The 26,104-nt window shown below is 46.9% G+C and overlaps 1 protein-coding gene and 1 non-coding gene across 6 annotated transcripts in view; both read right to left on the reverse strand.

Annotated features, from left to right (window-relative positions):
- cadm3 (cell adhesion molecule 3) overlaps window positions 1-21,688 on the reverse strand; it is a 51,877-nt gene extending 30,189 nt beyond the window's left edge. For 3 of the 5 annotated variants that reach the window (XM_064346049.1, XM_064346048.1, XM_064346044.1), the window contains exons 1-2: window positions 21,452-21,688; window positions 19,802-19,980 (exon numbers count right to left, since the gene is read on the reverse strand). In XM_064346049.1, the coding sequence (XP_064202119.1) occupies window positions 19,802-19,916 (115 nt within the window). In that variant the 5' untranslated portion in view covers window positions 19,917-19,980; window positions 21,452-21,688. Of the gene's footprint in view, window positions 1-19,801; window positions 19,981-20,497; window positions 20,626-20,945; window positions 21,160-21,451 lie in introns of those variants that run through there. The other 2 variants (XM_064346045.1, XM_064346046.1) reach the window with 2 other exon arrangements.
- Window positions 21,689-24,687: 2,999 nt separating this feature from the next.
- On the reverse strand, window positions 24,688-24,761 carry trnar-ucu (transfer RNA arginine (anticodon UCU)). The gene has a single exon. It is a non-coding gene; the product is annotated as a tRNA-Arg (tRNA).
- Between the last annotated feature and the right edge of the window lie 1,343 nt (window positions 24,762-26,104).

Consider the following 26,104-nt stretch of genomic DNA (forward strand, 5'->3'; position numbering starts at 1 on the left):
ACAGCCGAATAAGTTTGCAAACGAGGACTAAGGGTATGCAGCGACCACTTTGAAGGCGCCGACTACCAAGGCGCCCATCTGAAGCCTGGAGCTGTACCCACCGTTTTCCCATTGTTGGTCGATCCGCTCAAGGTAGGTACTATGCGGGCTGGCTGACGCTATCGCGTCTGTCTGTGATACATAGGATGTCTATCACCAGTTGCCGTTTGTCCTGGGAATAGCCTGTGGTTCCTCAATCTCAACCCGCTCCTGACTCGCTCTCGCATGATCAGCCTGCAAATTAGCCAGATTTACTTCTGTGTATTCCGGCTCAAATCGATAGAGCACAACAATCCCATGATCAAAAACAAAATCTTCGGTTTCGCTAGCTAGTAGTCATACAACACTATTTCTACCATAGACACATATATGCATATGTCTATGATTTCTACAACCAACCAAATGTTACTGTCTGCAGGTACGCCCACATCAGAAGTCGCGCAATGATATACATCCTCGAGTTCGACACTAAACTGCCTGGGTCTACTTCTTGCACTTCTTGTAAAGGAAAACAACTAAACAGCGTAAAATATTAACATAATGAAATAACTAATCGAAAAATGAAGGGCGACACATTCATTAGAAGGACAGTATCAGTCATGAGAAGCAGAAGTGTTATAAAGTGCAATGCCCCTTTAAATCCACCTGGAACACTGGGCCACATTACCAACCGCTGTGTCATTCAGTAGTCGGAAAAACAGGATCTCAGGTTACCTACAGCATGTGCGGGTAGTTAAAAAAAAGGGGTCAGCTTCACACATCTGTCTATATCCCCCTGTTCCTTAGCCTTCTCTCCTCTCTTTCCCCCCCTCTCCACTCCCTCTCCTTCCCTCATTCTCATTCTCTCCCTCTTACCTCCTTTCTCTGTCTCTGTGCCTCCACTCCAGTCTCTATGGTTCCCTGTTTCTGGCGCCGTCTCTAGTGGCAATCCTAATCTCTATGGTTCTCTGTTCCTGGCTCTGTCTCTAGTGGCAATGCTAATCTCTATGGTTCCCTGTCCCTGGCTTTCAGGTTAATGCTGTCTGTACAGTAGGTAATCAGAGCACCAATTCAGTTGGGAAAATGACAAGCATTGTTGGGCTGAATGGCCTGTTCTCGTCATTATGCTATGTTATGTTATATGCTAAATGTCTATCCACTCGATTTATGAATTTTTGTTGCCATAAACGGGGGGGGGGGGGGGGGGGCGGGGAGGTGGTGCGGCCATGTTTGTTGATTTTTGCATGCTCATTTCCGGCTCGTGCGGCCGCCAGCAGAAACTGAAACTCACTCTCTGTAAACACTCGGCTGTGCTCACCGCTAACGTCGCTAGCCACCGCCAAGAAAAAAGCTATGCGTTCACAACACAGATGGCTGCTGAAAGCTGAAATCGAGTGATACAAAACGATGACACAACTGGGTAGGATAACAAGGACTCGGCAGCAAACCCTTGTTGTATCGACGCACATACACAATACAGGAGGATAAAAAAGACTGGGGCGGCAGTGTAGTATAATGGGTAAAGAACTGGTCTCGTAACCATGAAGGTCACAGGTTCGGCTGCCGGGTAGGACGCTGCCGTTGTACCCTTGAGCTAGATACTTAACCTGCACTGTTTCGGTACATATATATATATATCTAGCTGTATAAATGTTAATGCTATGTAAGTGTTGTGTAAGTCGCTCTGGATAAGAGCGTTTGCTAAACACTAATGAAAAATAAGGGCATTTACCCGATGAATACGAACAGTAGTGCCAGACTAGGCCAACAATTCCCCAGACCAGCGAGTAAAGATCCTATATCACTAAAGATGCTACATCGCTAAAGCACTAATGCAAATGAATTCTTCCGTCCAAGAATCAAGAGTGCAAACTGGGAACACATGCACACTAAATACTAAATAACATATATCACAGTTAGTTGTAAGGGCTTTCTCTGTGCAGCCCTTCCAAAGAGCCTGTTGCTATGGAGGTGGCATTTTTAGGGTCTATTTTGAGACGTGGTGACCCCAAGATCACTTGTTGCAACTGTTCCAGATGTTTGAATCTTTTTTTTTTCCGCGTATTGCCCATATTGGCCTGCTTAGTGGCATGTTTAACTGTGCATGTCCTTTGAAGTGCTCATTACCTGATTTGCGTAGGCAAACGACCACCTGTCTCTTTTGTTTTTTGGCTATCCCCATGGTGACAGATGTCAGAGGGATTTTTATTTTCTTTATAGAGAAACAGGAAGTGATGGAGGGCCACGGTACAGTTCCCTAAGACAGCGAGCGACTTAAATAAGTAGAATTTTATTGCTGATTAACTTTGATCTTAATTAAAACACAGTCCTTAGGGGTACCACAAGATTATTTAAAATCATTTTGACAGTTATCAGGGTTCCCAGTGTTTTTGAGGCATCGTTTTCCCGGACTCTTCCTGGACATTTTTTTTTTGTTACGTGAGCAACACCTATACCTTATAGAGGGGCAGATTGTGATTGGGGCTGGGGCAGGGGACTGAGGGGGGGTGATTGCAATCGCAAAATGTGGGGGTGATGGTGGAGAGACTGATTGCTATCGTTGAGGGGGGGCGGGGGGTGGGAGGGGTAGATTGTGGTCCCAGTACCTGTGGTTTTGGCCCTGTAATGGTGCAAAAAAAAAAATGTATCAGAAAATTCCAGGTTTTCCAGGACATGTGGGAACACCGACTTGCGTTTTTCAGAAAAAAAACTGTATTACGCAATATTTACCTACAATGAAACAGGTTTTTTTTTTAATTTTTGAATAATAACTGTATTAGAATAAAAGCATATAATTTTCCTATATGTCTGAGCCTAAAATATAGCTTATTATCTGTGTGTTGTTTATTTACCCAAGTAAGTGCTCCTGTTTGCAGGCAAGCTTGCATTAACAAAGGTCAAATATGATTGGTCTGGGAGCTTTGCCACAAAATGCACTGAGTGGTTCCAGTAAAGGTCAAAGGTTAGGCGTGTGGCGGATGGCTGCCCATCCGTAGCCCTATAGATCTGTCTAATGCTAATCTCTATGGTCCCTGGCACTGTCTCTTAGTGTAAAGTATATGTGCTAATGTGAGAGATTATGACAGGACTGCAGAGAACGTCACTGAGAAACCCCACCCACCCCCCCACCCCACCCCCCAGCACTGACAAAGAGCCCCCCCACCCCCAAATACAGAACAGCACTGAGAAACCCCACCCCCACCCACCCCCACCCCACCCCCCAGCACTGACAAAGAGCCCCCCCACCCCCAAATACAGAACAGCACTGAGAAACCCCACCCACCCTCCAGCACTGCAAAGAGCCCCCAAATACAGAACAGCACTGATAAACCCCACCCCCCCCCCAGCACGACAAAGAGCCCCCCACCCCCAAATACAGAACAGCACTGATAAACCCCCCCACCCCCCCCCCAGCACTGACAAGAGCCCCTCCCCAAATACAGAACAGCACTGATAACCCCACCCACCTCCCCGCCCAGCACTGACAAGAGCCCCCCACCCCCAATACAGACAGACTGATAAACCCCACCACCCCCGCCCAGCACTGACAAAGAGCCCCACCCCCAGATCAGAACAGCCGATAACCCCCACACCTGCACCAAATACCCTTTACAGAGGGGCAAAAAGAGCAGAAACCAGGTCTGACCCCCTCCCCCCAAATAGCCTACACACATATACAGCACAGCACTGACAAACCCTACCCACTCCCACCCCCAAACACCCCACTGTGGAAGGGATTGGTTCAAACCCACCGTCAATCACAAGCAAAAGAATCTATGAACTAAGGTCAGTTTCCTCAGCCCAAACCCCTATAGGACACAGCTGCCCAACACTCTTCCGGGACATTTACCGTCCTGTAGGATTTCGCTCCAACTGTAATTTGGCACAAATGATTCTGCTAATCGGCAGCTCAAGGAAATCTCCGGTTGTTGAAAGGATGGTAAATGGTAAATGGACTGCATTTATATGGCGCTTTTATCCAAAGCGCTTTACAACTGATGCCTCTCATTCACCAGAGCAGTTAGGGGTTAGGTGTCTTGCTCAAGGACACGCCCAGGGCGGGGTTTGAACCGGCAACTCTCCGACTGCCAGACAATCGGTCTTACCTCCTGAGCTATGTCGCCCCAAGGAGGGGGTTGGGAGTGAAAACCTACAGGCCGGTAGATTTGGGCAGCCCTGTTATAGGAGCTTAGAGGAACACAGGCGGAAAACTTTCAACTGGAATCGGCATGTAACCCCCTCCCGCCACACCCCCACACACCCAATAACCAACGCCCTCCCCCTTGATTGGCAGTTATCAGCTATTAACCAACACGGCACGAGAGACCGTGCTGTATGGTATATGCAGTCATGGCTACAGGGGAGTTGCTAGGCGACGTGAAGTGGAAAACGGCCAGGAGTGCTATATTTGTTTTTATAAACCAGTTAACATGTACAGAAACAATATTATTTGTCTCGTAATTTTTATTTCGTAAGTAATGGTTATGTGCACAGAGTGATAATGTTCACAAACGGGCCGTTTGGATAACTGTCATGGGATTTTAAATTGCTGTAGAATGCTGTCTCAGCCAATCAGCACCCAGAATCAAAACAAACCAATATAAATGTCCAATCAGTACCCATGCTGGTTTTTTGGCATTACAGTGTACTGTAATGGTTATAAATCTGGGCTTAACACTTTGAGGTTGCAGGTTTGATTCCCATGTAGCGCACTGCTATTATGCCCGTGATCAAGGTACTTAACTTGAGAAGCTTCAGAAAAAAAACATCCAGCTGTATAGATGTAGAGAATTTAAGTTCCTCTGATATTGGAAAACCTCTCATAAAAGCATCTGTCAATGTCGAAAATGTAAATGTAAAAAAAAAATGTTCCGGAGATTTGCACACATTAGACTCAGCTCTGTGTACTTTGAAAACTTCAGACAGATTTTCCGGTGAAAATTTTTCAAACGTTTCTGTCAATTACTTTCTCTGTAGAACTTGAAAACACAAGTCCCATGTTCGCTAACACACGCAGCCATGCACATACAACCACACACACACACACACACAGACACCCAGTTGTTGCTATAAACATTACATGCATGCAGATGCTGGAAGACGGATATGACCTCCGGGTCAGTGTCCTTCCAGAGTTCAAACCCAGACATGCCCTTGTCTTTGACTAAGAGCAGACTGAAGTGTGCATGCGTGTATGCCTGCATTTTGAGTGGTTGTGTATATGAGTGTATGCATGTCTGTGTGCGTGTGCATACATGCGTGTGTGTGTTTTGAGTGTTTGTGTATATGTGTATGCGTGTCTGTGTGTGTGTGTGTGCGTTTTGAGTGGTTGTGTATATGAGTGTTTGCGTGTCTGTGTGTGTGTACGTGTGTTTTGAGTGTTTGTGTATATGACTGTATGCGTGTCTGTGTGCATGTGCATGTGTGTGCATGTTTTAATTGTTTGTGTATATGATTGTATGTATGCGTGTCTGTGTGCGTCTGAATGCGTGTGCGTGTTTTGATTGTTTGTGTATATGAGTGTATGTATGCGTGTCTGTGTGCGTATGCATGTGTGTGCATGTTTTGATTGTTTGTGTATATGAGTGCTAGCATATTGAGCTTGTGGCTCAGACTACACAGACTCTTCTGTGAGCGTAAATCTCATTCATTTTAATTCGCTGTATATTTAGAAGGCACACCTGGGGACGTCGCAGGGATGGTTACGGTGCCAGTGAAGAAACTGCTCCCTCTCTCTCTTTCACTCCCTCTCTCTCTCCTTCTCCCTCTCTCTCTCCTACTCTTCCTCTCTCTCGCTCTCTGTTTCTCTCCATCGCTCCCTCCCTCCCTCCCTCTCTCTCTTTCACTCCCTCTCTCTCTCTGTTTCTCTCCGTCGCTCCCTCCCTCCCTCTCTCTCTCTGTTGCTCCCTCTCTATCCCTCCCTCTCTCTCTCCGTCGCTCCCTCTCTCTCTCTCTCTCTGTCGCTCCCTCCCTCTCTCTCTCTCTCTGTTGCTCCCTCCCTCCCTCTCTCTCTCTGTCGCTCCCTCCCTCTCTTTCTCTCCGTCGCTCCCTCCCTCCTTCTCTCTCTCCATCGCTCCCTCTCTCTCTCTCTCCGTCGCTCCCTCCCTCCCTCTCCCTCTCTCTCCCTCTCTGTGTCCATAATCAGCTTTTCCCTTACTGTGTCACTCCTCTTTGTCTTTCATTCATTCAGCACATAGATTAGTGCCGCTTAATTCAGCCTTCTGTTTTACCCACACTCTGCATTCTCTCTCTCTCTCTCTCTCCCTCTCTCTCAAGCGCTCTCTCTCGCACACACAGACACACAAACACAGTCTGCTCTTTGACAGTCAGCTCTGTAAAGGACAATGACCCAGAAGTCATAACCCGAAAAATTCTAATTAAAGCCATGTATCAGTAAGAGCAGTAAGTGTTTTTTTTGTTTTTGTTTGAAGAAACAAAGAAACATTAATGCGATGTTACAAAAAGTAACAAAAACTTCTCGTGCTTTTAAAACAAGTCAGCATTTTGCATGGCAATGCCTTAGAATCCAAAACCAAAGCAATTCAGTTTGGTCGAAACAGTCGTGCAACTTTTTTCAAGTAGGCCTCCGATAAATTCCTCTGAGCTTCTCGTAGGATTTGCCACAACTCGTCTTTTAACCTTTTTTTCTGTTTTTAGCTCTTTTTCTCCAGCCCAAGTGATCCCCCACAGCTTCACTTGCTTTGAGGTCAGGGCTCTGAAGTGGCCAATCAAACGCCGGCGTGAGTGCACCATCTGCAGCCTACCGCTCCAAGTAGATCTTAATCGTGTCTGCAGAGAGTTAGGGGGCCGTTATCGTGCTGAAAGAAGTTTTTTGCCAATCAGTCGGTTTTCCCTAAGGTACAGCACCATGAATCTCAAAGGTCTGTAATATTGCATCTCAGCAATCACAATAAACACCATTAAGGCTGTGAGGTCACAGATATCTGACTGGAACGTACCGAACTGAACATTCTGATGCTGATGTCACAATCACTGCCCGGTAATTGAGAAAGTTCTAGAACGCCAAAAAAAAAATAAATAAAATAAAAAAACATTCCGTGTTTCCCCGAGGAGGCTGCCTAACAGGCCTCCGTGTGCTTCTCGCCAGCTCTTCAGCTGACATGCCGGCGTCTCAGTGAACCGAAAATGTCAAATTTGCACTCATCGCTCCATAAGACCTCCTGCCCCTGGTTGTTGCCCCGCGCATTATAGCACTTCACAATCTCGTCTGCTTGTTGCCTTTCCGCAAGAACGGTTTCTCAGCTGCAGCGTGCCCTACAAGACGTCTTCTCACAGGCGAAAGTGTGCGCCTTGGTGCCAAATGACTCGGCCAGATGCTGAGCAAGCGCTTCGCTGGATTTCCTTCTGTCCCTCAAGGAAGTGGCCTTTAAGTATTTTTCCTTAGGTGCAGGCAGCGTTTTGGGGCCTCCTCTGCATTTTCTGTGTTCAGAAGTTTCTTCAAATTTCTTCTTCTTTTTTTTTACGACAGCTCAAAAAGACCACAAAAATCTCCAAAATCCGGTTAGGTGGACAATCTCGCTGAGAATTGCCTTGTTGATGCCAAGCTGTGATTTTACGTCTGTCAAACTGCGTTAGCTTAGCCAATTTCCCCGAAACCTCTCCTTGAGTCACCCCCGCCATTCTATTTATTTGTTAAATCCTGCCATCCGGCTGCTGGGTGGCTCATTCGGCTAAGGCGCCATGTTGTGGTGCAAGGACGAGCCTGCCCCCCCCCCACGATCTCGGATCGAATCCGGACCGTCACCAGCGACAACCGTGGTCGGTAGCACGCCGGCGGGTGACAACGCAAATGGCGGATTGCTTCGCCCGAGCCGCAGAAGGGTTCGGTCGGTTCCCGGGGCGACGCGTTTCACCGCTCTCTCTCTCTCTCTCCGGCGACCCCCCTTCGGTCGATCGAGCGACCGGTGGACCGCTCGTGGACGCCGTGCCGAAGCAGCGTGTGCGAAAAAGACTTCCGCTGACTTTTGGCTGCGATGTGAAGCGCGAAAAAGCAGCAGGCTGGCCACACCGCGCGGTTCGGAGGAGAACGGCGGGGGGTGTCCCTCCCCCAACCTAACCAGCAAGCGGAGATGACCACGCAGGAACGCGACTGCCAACCGTCAGCCGGACTAAATGGTAAATGGACTGCATTTATATAGCGCTTTTATCCAAAGCGCTTTACAATTGATGCCTCTCATTCGCCAGAGCAGTTGGCGATTAGGTGCCTTGCTCAAGGACACTTCGTCACGCCCAGGGCGGGGTTTTGAACCGACAACCCTCCGACTGCCAGACAATCGGTCTTACCTCCTGAGCTATGTCACTATGTCGAACTTAAATAGACAAGACACTGATGAGACACAGGAGGGCACAATGCACAATCAGGCCACAGAGAGGGAAGGGAAAACGAGACAACCAAAAAACAATAATTGAATAATTGAAAACAATAATACAATTTAACGGGGTAAATGAACAGAACTGAAAACTGAAGTGCCGCCATCTTGCGCCCCAAAAGGGGAAACGCAGACAAACCACAGAACCCTGACAAGTTCCTGAATTTTGTGTAGATAAATTTTGCTGATTGTAGTGACACGAATGAGCTGCAATTTTTTTGGGTGCACTTAAATTATGTGCTGGTGCAAATGAAAAAGTTAGGCGCACCAGTGCCACCAATGTAAAAAGTTAGTCTGGAGCCCTGTAGGCTGGTGCATAGCTAGTGATTAGCAAGTTAGCTTGTCAGTTGGGTAGCTAATGGGAAGAGGGGGATTGGGAGCTTGTATACATTTTATGTTCATGATAACCTTATCAAGAGATGTCTGACCATCTAATTATTTGCACTCCCTAACTTAGTTGTTGCTCAGTTGATGAGAGCCACTTAAAACGAATAGTGTCTAGCTTCCCTGGAACAACATTAGTCTAGTAGTTATGCTCTGTTATGCTGTATCACCATGTCAACTGTGATAATGGCATTTCTGCGATTCTGCTGAAGTTACTCACTACTTGAGTGGTTTTTTACGAGATACCCTTTTTTTACTCTTACTCAAGTAGTTATTTTTATGAGTACTTTTACTTCAACCTGAGTCAATGGGCTCTATTTTCGTACCGGCGCAAGTCTGGTCCAAGCGGACACGCCGGTGTATTTGCAATTTGGCAGGGCGCAACGAGATTTTTCCCGCTTGCGCCCATTTGCTGATTTTGTGGCTCGACATGAACGCGTCTACGCCGAGATGGGTGGGATGGCGTAGCTGGGGGTGTGTCGATACGGATACGCCAGCGCAGTACAATTTTGGTGTCTGTTTTGGCGTAAAATAACGCCTGCGTCTCCTCCCGCTCAAACCCACGTCTAAGCGCAGCGCTGGTGATCTTGAGCTTTTTTCGTGACTTTAGTGGGCGGGGGCGCACGTGAACGTAGACCTATCCAAAAATCCCCCAGACAGGTTTGGTGGATGTCCTACGTATTTAATCCCGCTTACATAAATAATTAAAACAAGACTACTGAATGCAACCTTCTGAATCAGTTAATCATGAAAACATAAGCTTGACTCTTGTCTATTGAATTTGATGTGAATCAAAGGCAGAGGAAGGAAGAGGAGGAGGCATTTATAATACTTGTTACCTCTTCCCAAGCCAACTGAACATCATCAACCCGTGGAGGCCGACTTGCAGTACCATATATTCGGTTGTTCCGAGTCTGAACCTCCCGGACAAGTATGTTAGTTTCTTCCTGCATAAAGTTTGGCTGGCGGAGCCGGTCTGGCGCATCTTCAGCCAGTAAAAAGAGTTGGCCACACCCATGTGCGCCAGCACTCTGAACTTAGACCTGCGTTTGTTATTTCTAGTGATTTCTTCATTGCAAGTCCAAGAAGAAAGGTTGAACAGTAAGTGAAATCTGTCTGGCATTTTGGGGATATACTGTGTGAAAGTGGTGTGAGTGTTCTCGTGTGCACGCGTGGATATGTGCGCAAGTGTGTTTATGCCTGGGTAAAGTACGTACATACACAGTACAGGCATATGCATATACAGTAGCATTCTACTTCATGTTCTTCCTTCCTGTATGGTTCAAACTCTCACCAGAGCCTTGTGTACATTATAAAAATCTGAATGTTCTGCCATTTTAAACAAATTCAGAATACCCAATGTTACTAATGTATTTTCCTGTATTTTGAAAATAGAAAATAGATGTATTTTATCTTGATACATTTTCTGGCTCCAGTACTTTGTACATTTAGTTGAGGGGTATTTTGTATTTTGTAAAAAGATACATTTTGATGTATCTTTGCCCATCTCTGGGTGTAGAACAGATCAGATTGGCACTAATGCATTTAAATAATGGTGTCATTCTGTAGATACACAATAAAATTTGGCATGTATGGGATTATTATGATATTACATGATAAAATTTATTAGAGATTATTATGAAATTATTGAAATTCACATTGGATATTTTCGTGGTGCATTGGCAAGTAGATTGAAGTTGATAAGTAGAAATTTAAAATATCTTGAATGGTTTTATAGCACATTTAAGCTCACTGTCTATTTTTAAGCGTGGAGTTTGCATATGAAGCCTTTAATGGCCATTCTCAGCTCTGTGATACTGTCATGACATCTTTGCACAGACATTGAAATGTGAACAGGAGCAGTTCATCAGCCATAGTGCAGCCACTGCAGCCTGTAACTGAAACACACTTCCTGTTTGAAGCTTGTGGGCTAAAAAAAAGAGGCAAATATTCCAACCACCAGCATAGCCTCCCATTTTAAAATCACTCACCACACACACGCAAGCACACACACACTCACACACACACGCACACATTATTTGTCGCCCGAAATTAGGGTGTAAACCGGACATACTCCGGACATAAAACTCCAACCACAAGTAAACACGGCTCAGCTAATCAATACCTGAGTCAGGTGTGCAGGTGGAGGCGTTTAACAAATATGTGTTATTTGTATACCTCAGGACGCCTAGCACCTCCCCCTCTTCGCACCTGCACTTCCAGAACACGTCTCCTGTCTGTTCTGGCCCCACGATGGTGGAATGACCTCCCTGTGGAGGTCAGAACAGCTGAGACTGTGAACAACTTCAAACGACGACTGAAGACCCACCTCTTCAGGCTGCACCTCTCTCCATCCCTCCCTTCCCCCCTGTAAATGACTAAACTTAGGGTTGTAACTAGGCAGCTGTTTCATAGGTTACTTAGTTGATGCGCCTGTCTTAACGACTACTTGTATTTTTATTTATTTTTATTTTTCCATAGATTGCGTTGTTGCCGTTCTCGTTGTTAGTGTTAATCAGTTTAACCATCAGGGTCCAAGTTGAACTATGCGGTTGTTCCCTGTACTTGGACCGGTACTTCTCTCTAGGGGTTTCGTCATACTTGTTCCTGGTTATGGTTATACGCTTTGTTGTACGTCGCTCTGGATAAGAGCGTCTGCCAAATGCCTGTAATGTAATGTAATGTGGAATGGTTGGAGTGCCTCAAGGACAGTCCTGGGAACCGAAACGTCCAGCCGCCTCGCAAGATATCGATAACTTTCTTTGTCAGAAAGCACAAGCAATTCTTGTTACTTTTTATTTTATTAATGTTTTATTTGTACTTGTTCTACTTGTTCATTAACAATTTCGACCAAGATAAATAGCATTAAATGTAATTTTCTCAGGCTTTTGTATAGTATATAGAATGTGCGCGCGCACACACACGTAAATTGTTGCTTATATTACCTACAATAGCCAATGACTATATTCAGTAGAAATAATACTTGTACAAATGCTGAAAGTTTTTCTCAAAATGTAAATATGTGTGAATTTAGAAACATGGCCTAAGGAACTATAAGTAAGAAAAAATGGGTCTTTGCAATCTCTGAAGTCAACCAGTCTGGTAAATCAGGGGTGTCAAACTAAACCTCCCAGGGGGCCGCAGTGTCTGCGCGTTTCTGCAGTTTCCCTTTCTACCAGTTTCCTTTATGTCTACCAATTAGGGCCCGGAGAACAGGCCGTGTGGACTCCTCAGCCAATCAGTGAATTAAATGAGCCGCTGGTGACGAGAACACGCCGGAAGGACCTGCAGACGCCGCGGAAGCCCTCCAGGACCCGGAGTCTGACGCCTGCGCGTTCGATTATGATCCCGGGGTCCTGCCTCGCCTCTAATCGAGCGAGACGGTCTGAAGCCGAACTTCTGAGCCCCGAGAGCCGGAGACCCAGGGCCCCGCGGGAGAAGCCCGGCTTCATCTTCATCCTCATCTTCATCTTCACACTTCTGCATGCCTCAGACTGTTAGACATGTGTGTGGGGGCGGGTGTGTGTGTGTGTGTGTGTGTGTGTGTATGTGTGCGTGGGGTGTGTATGTGTGTGTGTGCGCATGGGGGTGGCCCGGCATCGCAATGCACCGCGTTTCATCTTCACACTTCTGCATGCCTCAAACTGTCAGACATGCGTGTGGGGGTGGGGGTGTGTGTGTGTGTGTGCATGGGGGTGGGGGGGTATGTGTGTGAGTGTGTGCGCATGGGGGTGCCGGCATCGCAACACACCACGCTTCATCTTCATATTCACACTTTGCATGCCTCAGACTGTGTGACATGGTGTGTGGTGGTGGTGGTGTGTGTGTGGTGTGTGCGCATGTGGGGGTGGGGTGTGCTTGTGTGTGCATGTGTGTGTGAGTGTGTGTGGGGGTGGGGTGGTGTGTGTGTGTGTATGTGTGCGTGTGTGTGTGTGTGGGTGTGCGTGTGTGTGTGTGGGTGTGGGGTGTGTGTGAGTGTGTGTGTGTGTGTGTGTGCGCGTGGGGGTGGGGGTGTGTGTGTGTGTGAGTGTGTGTGTGAGTGGGGAGGTTGGGATAAGAGCATCCGGTGCTTGGGTTCTGGGTGCACCTGCACCCCTTTTTCCCCCAAGTACCCAATGTGCCCCTTTGATCACAAAAAAAAAAACAACTGTATCACTACTGTAGCTGTCATTCATTTTCATTCATTCATTTTCAGAGGCATATATTCCGTGTAATAACCCGAGGTCGCGAAGCTGCTCTTTCCTGGGCCGATGTGCCCTTTTCTCCCTTTGAGCACCTGGCTGCCTGGATTCTGACACGTAACAAAGTCACCTGAGACGCAGCTGATTGGCTAGTGCAGTCAGCGCTCTTGAACCTGAGGAACTCACTGGTTAAATATAAACCAATCACAGCTCTGGAAACAGTCGGTGGCTGGGTGGGGTAGGAGGGGGGATGGGGTGGCTGAGAGGGGGGTGGTGGGGCGTGGTTACCGTTGCAGGTCCGCCCACCCTAATCGGAAGGAGGAGAAACACCCCCACCCCCCCCCCCCACGCAGCGTCCCTCACCCTGCACAGCGTGTCCTGCGAGCTGCTAATGACTCTGGACAGCGTGGCCCTTTTTCCGCTGACCGTTGGGTTAATGAGCTCAGATTTACAGGCGCCTGCCTCTTCTTCATTTCCCGAAAGAGACGGAGCTCTGCTCCCCCCCCCCCTCCGCCCCCCGCCTGCCGAACAGCGTCGCCCCGGGACGCAGGCAATGGGAGGAGCCACCCGCTACCATGGACGCAAGGCGTGGATTTTCATCTACTGACCAACATGGACGCCATGCGTTGATTTTTATTTACTGAACATGATGGACACAATGCGTGGATTTTTATTTTCCTTCTCTCTTCCTTCAAACCACACACAGCTAGTTCCATAATGATTGGGACAAAGCCATATTTTTTTTTCTCCTTAATTTGGCTCCACACCCCAATAATTTCATATTTGTAAACAAACAAATTCATATGTGGTTAAAGTGCAGATTCTCTGCTTTTTTTATGAAAGGGTTTTTATTTTAACCACATTCTGGTTTTGCCCTGTAGAAATAACAGTACTGTTTATACATAACCCCCCCCCCCCCCCCCACACCCCCACCCCTACCCCCCCAGACAAACGGCCACCCTTGTCCCCTATGCCTAGAACCAGCCCTGCTACCAGCTAGGACACACTATAACCACACATTTTATACATAGCCCCCCCCCCACCCCACCCCCAGACGAATGGCCCCCCTTGTCGCCCACGCCTAGAACCAGCCCTGCCACCAGCTAGGACACACTATAACCACACATTTTATACATAGCCCCCCTCCCCCTCGCCCCCCAGACGAATGGCCACCCTTGTCGCCCACGCCTAGAACAGCCCTGCTACCAGCTAGGACACCTATAACACACATTTATACATAGCCCCCCTCCCCTCCCCCCCAGACGAATGGCCACCCTTGTCGCCCACGCTAGAACCAGCCCTGCACCAGCTAGGACACACTATAACCACACATTTTATACATAGCCCCCCCCCTCCCCCCCAGACGAATGGCCCCCTTGTCGCCCACGCCTAGAACCAGCCCTGCTACCAGCTAGGACACACTATAACCACACATTTTATACATAGCCCCCCCCCACCCCACCCAGACAATGCGCCGCCCCTTGCGCCTAGCCCTAACCAGCCCTCCCCGTGACACACCCGTTCGCCAGCCTCTCGCTCCTCCCCGCTGGACCCGCCATACCGCCTCGACCCTCCGCGCGCCCCGTCATGTGGCATTAGCCCCCCTTTCCCCGCCGCCCGTAAACCGCGAGCGACGTTTCATTACATTACAGGCGTCCGCTAAATGTCCGTCTGTCCAACATGCTATTTTCTTTTCTTTTCTTTTTTTAACTTTTTTTCTTTTTTTTACAAAGCATCCGTTTACGCAGCTGGGTGTTTCACTGAAGCGATTCAGGATATGCACCTTGCTCGAGGGGTTTTACAAAAGGCAGTGTCCTACCCCTGGAATCGAACCTGCAACCTTTAGGCTTCTGCTTGACAGAGAGTCAGAGAAGGAAGGCTAATAGCTGCACTATTAATGTGCTCACAAATTGTACAGAATTGTACAACGAAAAAAAAAAACGCTAAGTTGAAGGTAGATCATGAAATTCTGGGCTTCATATGTGATTCAAGACGTAGTGAAAGGTGATCAGTTCACCCCTGACACCCCAACACCCAAAATTTAATACCTGAAGCTTAATACAATTCTATGTTAGCACAAAACAGAATGTCCCTCTCTCTGTTATCATTTAAAAAATGGATATAATAATAATAATAATAATAATAATCCGCCTCACCCAGTGCATGCTGGGATAGGCTCCAGCGACCCTGCCCAGGATAAGCGTGTACAGATAATGGATGGATGGATGGATTACCATTATCATCATTGTTATGTTTATACAATTAATACAAAAAGGACAAATGCTAAATACGATGTCCTTAGTGATGCCATTGCCGTTGTGCTACAGTGGCTTCAGTTAAGCTTTAAGCATTTTTAAGTGGACGAAGGACTCGTTTTAACTCTGGATAGCGCCGTCTGACACCATGCCGAGCACTGCCCCCACGCTCAGCTGGCAGGAAGCGAGGATCGCCCGTCATCCGCAGAGCCTGCCCTCCCCTCCGAGGATCATTTTCTCACTTCCTTCCTTTCGCCGACGGCCGTCACCCACACAGTCTTACGGGCCATTTTCCCCCTTTTTGTTCAGCCGCACGCTGAAAACCTTGAGCCCCACATCCAGGATCAGAATCCGCCTTTTTTTTCACGGTCTAAGCCAGCGGATAATGCTCTGTAGTCTGCCTCCATTAGATCCCATACACACATGAAAAAACCCTCAATGAGACAAGGAATTATGTCTCCCCCTCCCCCTCCTCACCCTCACTGCCAAATATACCAAATAAACCTGTTGCTGACTCCGTTCCATCACTGTTCCTGACTCTGACTCTGTTCCATCACTGTTCCTGACTCTGACTCTGTTCCATCTCTGACTCTGTTCCGTCCCTCACTCTGACTCTGTTCCATCTCTAACTCTGTTCCATCTCTGACTCTGTTCCATCCCTCACTCTAACTCTGTTCCATCTCTAACTCTGTTCCGTCTCTGACTTTGTTCCATCCCTCACTCTGACTCTGTTCCATCACTGGCTCTGTTCTGTCCCTCACTCTGACTCTGTTCCATCTCTGACTCTGTTCCGTCCCTCACTCTGACTCTGTTCCATCTCTAACTCTGTTCCATCTCTGACTCTGTTCCATCCCTCACTCTACTCTGTTCCATCCAACTCTGTTCCTCACTCTGACTCTGTTCCATCTCACTCTGATCGTCCTCTCTGACTCTGTTCCATCCCTCACTCTGACTCTGTTCCATCACTGCTCTGTTCGTCCTCACTGACTCTGTTCCATCTCTATCTGTCTGTTCCTCTCTGACTCTGTTCCATCCCTAACTCTGATCTGTTCTCAACCTGTTCCAGTCTCTGACTCTGTTCAGTCATCTCTAACTCTGTTCCATCTCTGACTCTGTTCCATCCCTCACTCTAACTCTGTTCCATCTCTAACTCTGTTCCGTCTCTAACTCTGTTCCGTCTCTGACTCTGTTCCATCCCTCACTCTGACTCTGTTCCATCTCTGACTCTGTCTCTGACTCTGTTCTGTCTTGACTCCCTTGTATCAAGCCATACTCTCGACTCTCTTTCCTGCATGACTCTGTTCCACGTACTGTAACTCTTATCTGACTTGTTTACTCATTGTCATCTCACTTGTCGCTCTAACTTCTTAACTTTTTCATCTTGACTCTGTCCACCACTTAACTGTTCATTCTAATCTGTTCGTCTCTAACTGTTCCGTCTGACTCTGTCATCTCACTTACTGTTCCACTACGGACTTGTTCTGTCTTTGATCCCTGTGTATAGAGCGATAGTCCTGACTGCTCTTCCTGCAGTGAAGTCTGAACTGAGTGTCATGTATCATACTCTTAATGCATAATGTTTTGTACTATATATTGGGTAGATTGTCATAGTAGACATGTGCAGCACAGTAATAGCTGGCTAGATTAATTACTGCAATGTGGGGATAGGTTAGTCAGTACCCTTACATGCAGCTCATGAGGACCATGTTTTTCTTTTTGTTTATTACTGGAACTGCTTTCCCACATCTGGTGGTGATCTGGTGGCTTTTTTTCCCCCCCAAACTCTGTGCAAATGATATTCTTCTGGGGAAAGTGCTAAATATAGTCAGCAAAGTATGCAAGTTATTGCTCAACACACAAAAGTGATGTAGTAACATTTACACTAATACCGAACATTGCATTCTAAAAACCTTGAGCCCCACATCCAGGATCAGAATCCGCCTTTTTTTTCACGGTCTAAGCCAGCGGATAATGCTCTGTAGTCTGCCTCCATTAGATCCCATACACACATGAAAAAACCCTCAATGAGACAAGGAATTATGTCTCCCCCTCCCCCTCCTCACCCTCACTGCCAAATATACCAAATAAACCTGTTGCTGACTCCGCTCCATCACTGTTCCTGACTCTGACTCTGTTCCATCACTGTTCCTGACTCTGACTCTGTTCCATCTCTGACTCTGTTCCGTCCCTCACTCTGACTCTGTTCCATCTCTGACTCTGTTCCATCCCTCACTCTAACTCTGTTCCATCTCTAACTCTGTTCCATCTCTGACTTTGTTCCATCCCTCACTCTGACTCTGTTCCATCACTGGCTCTGTTCTGTCCCTCACTCTGACTCTGTTCCATCTCTGACTCTGTTCCGTCCCTCACTCTGACTCTGTTCCATCTCTAACTCTGTTCCATCTCTGACTCTGTTCCATCCCTCACTCTAACTCTGTTCCATCTCTAACTCTGTTCCGTCTCTGACTCTGTTCCATCCCTCACTCTGACTCTGTTCCGTCTCTGACTCTGTTCCATCCCTCACTCTGACTCTGTTCCATCACTGTTCCATCTCTGATTCTGTTCTGTTCCATCTCTAACTCTGTTCCATCTCTGACTCTGTTCCATCCCTCACTCTAACTCTGTTCCATCTCTAACTCTGTTCCGTCTCTAACTCTGTTCCGTCTCTAACTCTGTTCCGTCTCTGACTCTGTTCCATCCCTCACTCTGACTCTGTTCCATCTCTGACTCTGTCTCTGACTCTGTTCTGTCTTTGACTCCCTGTGTATGAGGAAAGCAGCATAGTCTCTGACTGCCTCTTTCCTGGCAGATGTGACAGGTCTGTAACACAGGACTAGAGGTGGATACATGTATCAATACTCTTATATGGCAATAGATGTGTTTGTACTATAATAGTTGGGTAGATGTGTCACTAATGTAGACAATGTGTCAGCACAGTAATAGCTGGCTAGATTAATTACTGCAATGTGGGGATAGGTTTGTCAGTACCCTTACATGCAGCTCATGAGGACCATGTTTTTCTTTTTGTTTATTACTGGAACTGCTTTCCCACATCTGGTGGTGATCTGGTGGCTTTTTTCCCCCCCCAAACTCTGTGCAAATGATATTCTTCTGGGGAAAGTGCTAAATATAGTCAGCAAAGTATGCAAGTTATTGCTCAACACACAAAAGCGATGTAGTAACATTTACACTAATACCGAACATTGCATTCTATTTCGAAATGTCTACCTGTTGGGCGTTTCGTCTGTGATGTCATGACGGAATGTTACACTCATCCAATCATTTCACAGCACTGCCCCTGGGCCCCGCCCGGTAGAATCTCCAACCGTCTTGAGACAGTTATAAAGACAGCCAAGCGCAAACAGCAGAGGGGGGCCTTTTATACCCCAGTAGGGGTGCTGAGGGCAGTGGCGTGGGGGGTGAGCGGGGGTGGCGGGGGGGGGGGGGGGGGGGGGGGCAGTAGCGTGGGGGTGGGCGGTGGGGTAGGGGCAGTGAAGGGGAGGGGGGGGTGTTATTAGCAGAATTATCGACTGGGGTGGGGGCTTTTAGCAGATACTATTGCATCACGTTTTATTTCTCATGGATGTCCCAGAGTGTAGGTTATGCATGCTAACTCAGTATAGCCTAATACAGTATAGGCAGATTTTGTAATTCTGTTGTGTTTGCATTTTTGTAATGTAGAAAATCAACCCAAAATAATAAAATAAAACATGCAATTCAGTGTAATTATTACAAAGGCAATCATAACAATGAACACACCAAAGGCAGTCGCATCAAAAGCATCTAAAAGAAACGGCAATTCCACACGGCTTCACACGTTCATTCAGTCCATTAGTGGACAAAACACACGTGAACAATGCCAGTGCAGCTGATGCACCCATCGACACAATGAACAACTCAGTATTCATTAAATGTAGAAAATATTTTTTTTAGAGGAAGTTGCTGCTTTCTCGGTTTCTACTGCACCCCCAAGCACCTGTCCGTTTTCCGGTCAAGGGAGCTGACACACCTGCAGCAACCATTGTACCAAGCTAAACGGCCAAGCAGCACCTCCCCCCGTCCCCCCTTATCCCGCCACTCCAACCACGCCCGAGTCCCCCCCTCCCGCCTTGCACCCCCCCCCCCCCAACACCCCACCCCATCCCATCCCAGTCAGTCAGAACAGCCCATTATCCACTAATCAGAAATGAACGTTTGCCCAGTCCAGTCTCTTTCTTCCCCGCATCTCTTTTCTCCCGAGAGCCTGGCTGTGTCTCATATACACAAGGTACGCTGCTCGCTAATCAAATCCCAGGCTAAAAGTACATAATTCAAAATGGGTCTATTCACGTGACTAGCTCTCTCTTTCCCTCTGCAGCCAAGCACTCCCCGCTCAAAAACATCGTTTAGAAAAAAAAACAGAACACAGCAGAAATTCCATTGGTGTTTTGGGGGGAGGGGTAGATCCGCTGTGGCCCTCGCAGTTATTAACGGGCCTGTGGTTCCCTTGTAATAACAGACCAACTGAAAACAAGCTCGCGCCAGAGAAGGACAGATGTAAACTGCAGAAAGACAAAAGAGCCGCGCTACTCACCCATAACGACGTTGCTCTGCACCGAAGCCCAGAGAATTGTCAAGGAGCCGAGAGTCCAGAGAACCGACGCTGGGAATGCCGGGAATGCCATGGTCTGGCGCACACACGCCTTCATTCGTCTCTTGCCGAGTGTCCTCGCAGGCGCCCCTAACGATGCTGAAGGCTAACCGAAATTACACCTGTACACAGGGGACACAGCGCACGCGAGTCACACGGTTATCACTGTATAACGAACGCGCGCGCGCGCACACACACACACACACTCATTAACACACGCACACACTAGAACGCAAACACGAGAAAATGTGAGGGCCTCATTCTGCACGGACTGCACAATAGGCTGTATCGATCCACCCTTGTCCGCTCCGTTCAGGTTGGTGACGCATCTTATCAAGTCAGTGAAATACGTTCATCAGATTAAAAAAACTACGCAAAACGAATACACAAAGAAAAAAAGCACAAATAAGACAATCAATACATGGAACAAAAACGCGAAATCGAGTTGCAGAAACGGTAAAAAAGAAAACGCTAATCAGTAGGCTACATAAGAAATTTGCTCTGCTTTATTTAACTATTGTAAGTTGCCGGTAACGGTTGTATAGGGAAACGCAACCTGTAGTGAATACGGGCTGTAGGATTTACTTTTGCTGGAATATGGTCAATCGTCGAGGATAGTTAAAACACAGTAAACCAAACCTGATGCAAAGCGGAAACGCGTTGCCCTCGGAGAATTCAACGTGTGGGTTCACTTCACTTGATTGTAAAGATTTGCGCGCATATACACTCGCACGCACACTGTCTCCGTAATCCACTCGCGCACAGATACGGATTTATTCAACCTCCAGATATTCCCTCATTGTCACTGTGATGTTTTTTTTTTCAATTCAGCGCAAGCGATGCAGCGCATCTCCACAGGCGCGAGCCAGTCTGTGGTGCGAGCTGTGGTGGGTGGGGAAGGAAGGGCATGACGGTTTTGTTTGTTGTTATTAAATTTTTTTTTTTTTTTTTACGATTTAAGGGTTATTTGTAATTAACGCAAAGCAAACTGTTCTGGTAATGAATATATTATTGGATGGATAAAACTGTACGCAGCATACGCACCCGTCAGGAAAGACTTGCTCCGTACAAAGATGCGTAACAATACCTGCAATGTCGCTGCTCTGGAAACGCCAGGAAACGGCGTATCACAGAGCCGCCAATGGGCAATCGCGCTGACTCTTCCTCACGTTACACCTTTTCGCCGATTTCCGAAAACGACCCCGTAGACGCGAGCGCTGAGATTGAGGTGCACCTCGCACCAACGCTCAAAACTGAGGTTCACACATTGCGCGCCTATATATAATGCAGCAGTAGACTATGCCGACGATAAAGCGGACTAGGAGGGGAACGCGAGAAGGGAACGACTATACATACGACTATATTAAGAATAATCTCACCTTTAAATAGCGCCCTGCTTTATTCCCGGCCGAGATGATAAACTAACCTCAGTCAATAACGGGAGGGGGAGAGAGACAGAATTCTGACACATTCCAGAACACGCCACATATTGTATCTGCTATCAGCAAGTATCTCTCCGCTAAAAAACCCCAACGGATGACAACAATAATCACTGGTATTACGAGCAATCGGCTAACACGGGAGAGTACACACCAAAATATGTGGTTCGTGGAATCTCCTCGGCAACGGGATTTTTTTCCTTGCTGTTCAGGGTCTGGACCAGCGGTGTTCTGGTGGCTCGCGATTGCTCCGGGTCCCTCTGGGTCTGTCTGTCTTGCTTTTTTTTCTGTCGCGCGCTCCTTGTTTTTCTTGCTTTTTCCCCCTCCTTATACTGCTACCGTTCACTGCAGCAAAAACAGACTGTCTGAAAGGGGGAGGGAGGGGGGTGGCGTGTGGGGCGGAGGGGGGAGGGGTGGGGATTTTAATACGATTTGGCCAGTACCATTTCGATAACAGGGCAAGAGCATACCGTCTGAAAGAGAGAGGGGGAGGAGCAGAGAGGAAATTGTACGGATGCGTGTGCATCACTATAATAATAATTATTATTATTATTATTATTGTTATTATCATTATTGTTATCATTAGTATTATTATTGGAACCATATCGTATATGTTATTTTTGATTATTATTATTTTTTTTTTAAGATAACGTAGAAAAGCACATTCTGTTTTGTGCTACCTGGAATTGTCTGGCTGAGACGGGGTTGGGCTGCGCGCGGCCTGTCTGCAAAGGCTGTGCGCGAGAAGAAGGGGTTCCTCTCTGCGGCTGAAAGCACGTGCTGCTTCCCATGAATAGATCCCTCTCACCGGCCATGAGATGGCCGGGGATTGTAAAGGGCCGGGAGTGTACGGCTTGCATGCGGATTAGGGTTAGGGTTATACGCAGATTAGGTTGGGGGGGGGGCGTATGGGGTTAATTTGGGATGGAGTCACGAAGACTCAAGATGTACTTGTATCCAGGCAGGAGATGGCTCGGTGGGACGCGACGTGGTCTGTGGTTCGGGTGGCCGGGAATCAGAGGTGTATTCAGACATTGCCTGGAAGCGAGGCGCTCATTCATCAATACTTAAACAGAAGCGTGTTGGTTTACTGTTGTAATATCGTTGATATTACTGTTAAAAACAAGAAGATAGCAGAAACACAATTACGTTGTTCAAATCGTAATGATTGTTTTATTGCAGATGAACCATTCACTTACTTTCTATTTACAAATATCCCTTGTAGTTCTGTAATCTCTCTGAAAAATAACTGAGAACCCCGGTCTCAGTTCTGAAATTAGCGAGACTTTGGTGCCATCTGGCGATAATAACGTATCTTTGCACACGTGTCCTCAAGGCGCTCTGGTATTCCCAGAAAGCGTCAATTACGTCATCTGGTAATGACATGTGGCTTCAATTGCATTCGTCCGTTACTTGTCCGGACAATAACTCAGTGTAATATCTGATCTTCCACCTACGCACTTCCTCTTTCCGTTGCTGACCGACCGGTCGATTTTCAGACCGCGTGCACTGAGCATCCGTCCTTCACTCTGACGACCACATACGACAGAATCCATTCACAGATTGGGTTTCACTTCAAAAGTCATGAAAATTATAAAGCAATACTCCTTTTACGAACTGACAGTGGCTCTGTGAGGGGATACTATCAAAATGAATTAATGCATGAACGGATATATACGGTACTGGGATGGTGAATGAATGAATGCACAGCTCTGTCCGACTAGTTGGAGCAACATTGACGCCCATGTAGTCACGCGTAAGTGGGACGTAAGAACATACGCCGGTCTGGCGGAACATTTGGAGAGGGCCAATCACAGATCGTATCTTCCGAATTGCCTACAAAATATGCGACGGACCAATTACTGGATCCGGTGTCCCAAATATACTGTGCCGTGAACCAATCAATCATCCCATCTCCACAATACACTGTGCTGTGGACAAATCACTGATCCCATCTACGACCCTGACTGTCCAGCAAACGCAATCACCGTGCTGGGTCTACTGAATGGACAGTAAGACTCGTCTTTCACTCGCTTTGTCCCTCACACATGCGTACACACACACACGCACACACTCATGCGTCAAACACACATGACCCTTTTATGTCTTACTGTTCCAGACACTGTGAAACACTGAAACACACACAGAGAGGGAGAGAGAGAGAGAGGCTTTCAATTTACAGTTTAAGTGATAAGCCATTATGTTCTTGTTGCAAGAGTGGTATTGCTGAAACTATGAAATTATTTACAAATATGTGTAAATTGTTAGAAATGTCCAAATCGAAATTGGCAGAACTCGGAGGAGTATAGTAAGCCAATGCGTGTAATAATTATAGCTTCAGTGATTGAATAAATGAAGCAACATCAGTATCATTTCAAGCAAATAACACAAGCAAAACGGAACTTCTCCATATTCCTTCTCTTACCTCTCCCACTTCTCATCTGCCCATTTCTTTAGGAGTCACTCCCCTACACCCTTCGCAGAGTGCCCGAAATCTTGGAGTTGTGCTGGACAACAGGCTGGCACTCTCTGAGAATATCGCGGCAACCACCCGGTCGTGCAGGTTCATCCTGTACAATATCCGCAGAATAAGACCACTCCTCACCAATTATTCCACACAGCTCCTGGTCCAGGCCATGATACTGTCACGTCTGGACTACTGCAACTCCCTCCTGGCTGGCCTCCCAGCATCAGCCACCAGACCCCTTCAGCTCATCCAGAATGCAGCAGCACGTCTGGTTTACAACCTCCCTCGTGACTCCCACGTCACTCCCCTCCTCATCTCCCTCCACTGGCTACCAGTGCAAGCTCGCATCCGGTTTAAGACACTGGTGCTTGCTTTCCAAGCAGTCAAGGGGTCAGCTCCTGGTTATCTGCAGAAGATGATCAGACCCTACAAGCCGGCCAGATCGCTCCGATCGGCTACTACAGGGCGGCTGATTCCTCCCCCTACACGAGCAGCAACAAGGTCTCGACTCTTTGCAGTTCTGGCCCCACGATGGTGGAACGATCTTCCAGTGGAGGTCAGAACAGCAGAGTGTCTGAGCACCTTCAAACGGAAACTCAAGACGCACCTCTTCTCTGTATACCTCTCTCCTCTTCCCTAAACCCTCTCCCATAACTATTAAAAAAAAAAAAAAAAAAAAAAAAAAAATTTTTTGGTTCAGACTATCTTGTTTTTCCTTACTGTATGCTACTATAGTAAAGGCTTTTTATCTGCATTTTATTCAATGGACTTAAGTGGACTTGATCCTGAGTTTGGTTACACTGTTGTAAGTCGCTCTGGATAAGAGCGTCAGCTAAATGCCTATAATGTAATGTAATGTAATGTAATTTCAATTTTAACTGGAAAAAAACGGACCACCCTTTAGGACGGTACAGCCCATGACTCATCTCTGCCGGGACTCGAACCCGGAGCCTCTGGATTAGAAGTCCAGCGCGCTATTCCATTGCGCCACAGAGACTGAGCCACCTGAAGCTGCGCAGAACCGGTTTAAATGCATCCATCCCTCTCCTGCGTCCCAGCATCACGCAGCATCAGGACCACTCTGCCGGCATTTTGGCTCTGGGTGAACATACAGCTAGAGGGCGCCAGAACTCATGTACAAGGCAGAGCCAAAATGGTGACTGCAGTTTCCCTTTTGTCAAAACGTCACTTAAAGTGCATTCATTAGATTAGGATATTGTGTGGAAAATACACCTATTGAATGTAAAACGTGGAAGGGAAAAGTTATTTTAAAAAATAGACTGAATCCATATTTTACAGTTGATAGTTCATACATCGTCCCGTTATTCTTCGTTTTTTTTTGGAATGCCTTGTAGCGTGTAGGATAAGCCTGCACAGAACACGCACGGTGGCAATACTTCATGGTTTTAAATTTGCTCGGGTCTTTATAGGCGTTTCTTCTGCGAATGGGTAAGTGGGTATTTCTCTGGCAAGTGTAAGTTGTGCTATGCAGGCTACTGTACACAGGCAGGTAAAAGAGACCGCAAACAAAGAGCGATAGGTGCTAAAAAGCAGGATTTGGGAAACGCGACGGTAGGCTACTGTTTAATTCAGGATGGAAGCTCAGACCGATTTAGTATGTCGTTAAATAAATTGACACTCAAAACTGACTAGACCGTTATAATATGCTACGTGAACGTCTGGTGATCAACGAGATTGCGCGATCCCAAGCACTGCGATATGTAGGATTTCTCATTAAGTAGCCTACGAGGCTGTTAAAGAAGGCAGTTGGTTTCTCATTCTGTATCTTTATCACATATTACGTCAGAGTCTGTTTCATTTTTGACAATCGGGAGTTAAATTATTGTACCATATATCAGGGGATGATTACTACATTTATTACAAAATACTGCTGGCGTCCAGTCTCGGTGACATACTCTTATCTTGAGTAGCCTACTATAGCAGGGGCTACTCGTGGAAGATACCAAGGTGAATTACTTAACAGGTAAAAGGTGCACGCTTTTTCTCACAATGCAGAATATAGCAGCGTCTGAGTATAACCGCCCGATCGCCTTTTAAAAACTTCTCTCTCCATTAAACCCCCTCTTTTAATCCTGCTTAATTTAACTCCTTTGGCCGATAGCTTGGTCTGTGGCTCCCAGTCTCTGACAAGGTAAAATAGGCGTTTCAACACATATTTACTACGCCTTATCGTCATTCTTTTTATTTTTATATTAATCAAATAATATTTGAGGAGGCGCTTCTCCACACGCATGTTATTCTGTTTTCACCCCACCATCAGAATACACTATGCCCGAGATGCCCATCGCTGAGACGTCACGTGCCCGACGAAATACCGTT

Source organism: Anguilla rostrata, chromosome 8 (genome assembly GCF_018555375.3).
Source record: "Anguilla rostrata isolate EN2019 chromosome 8, ASM1855537v3, whole genome shotgun sequence".
NCBI lineage: Eukaryota > Metazoa > Chordata > Actinopteri > Anguilliformes > Anguillidae > Anguilla > Anguilla rostrata.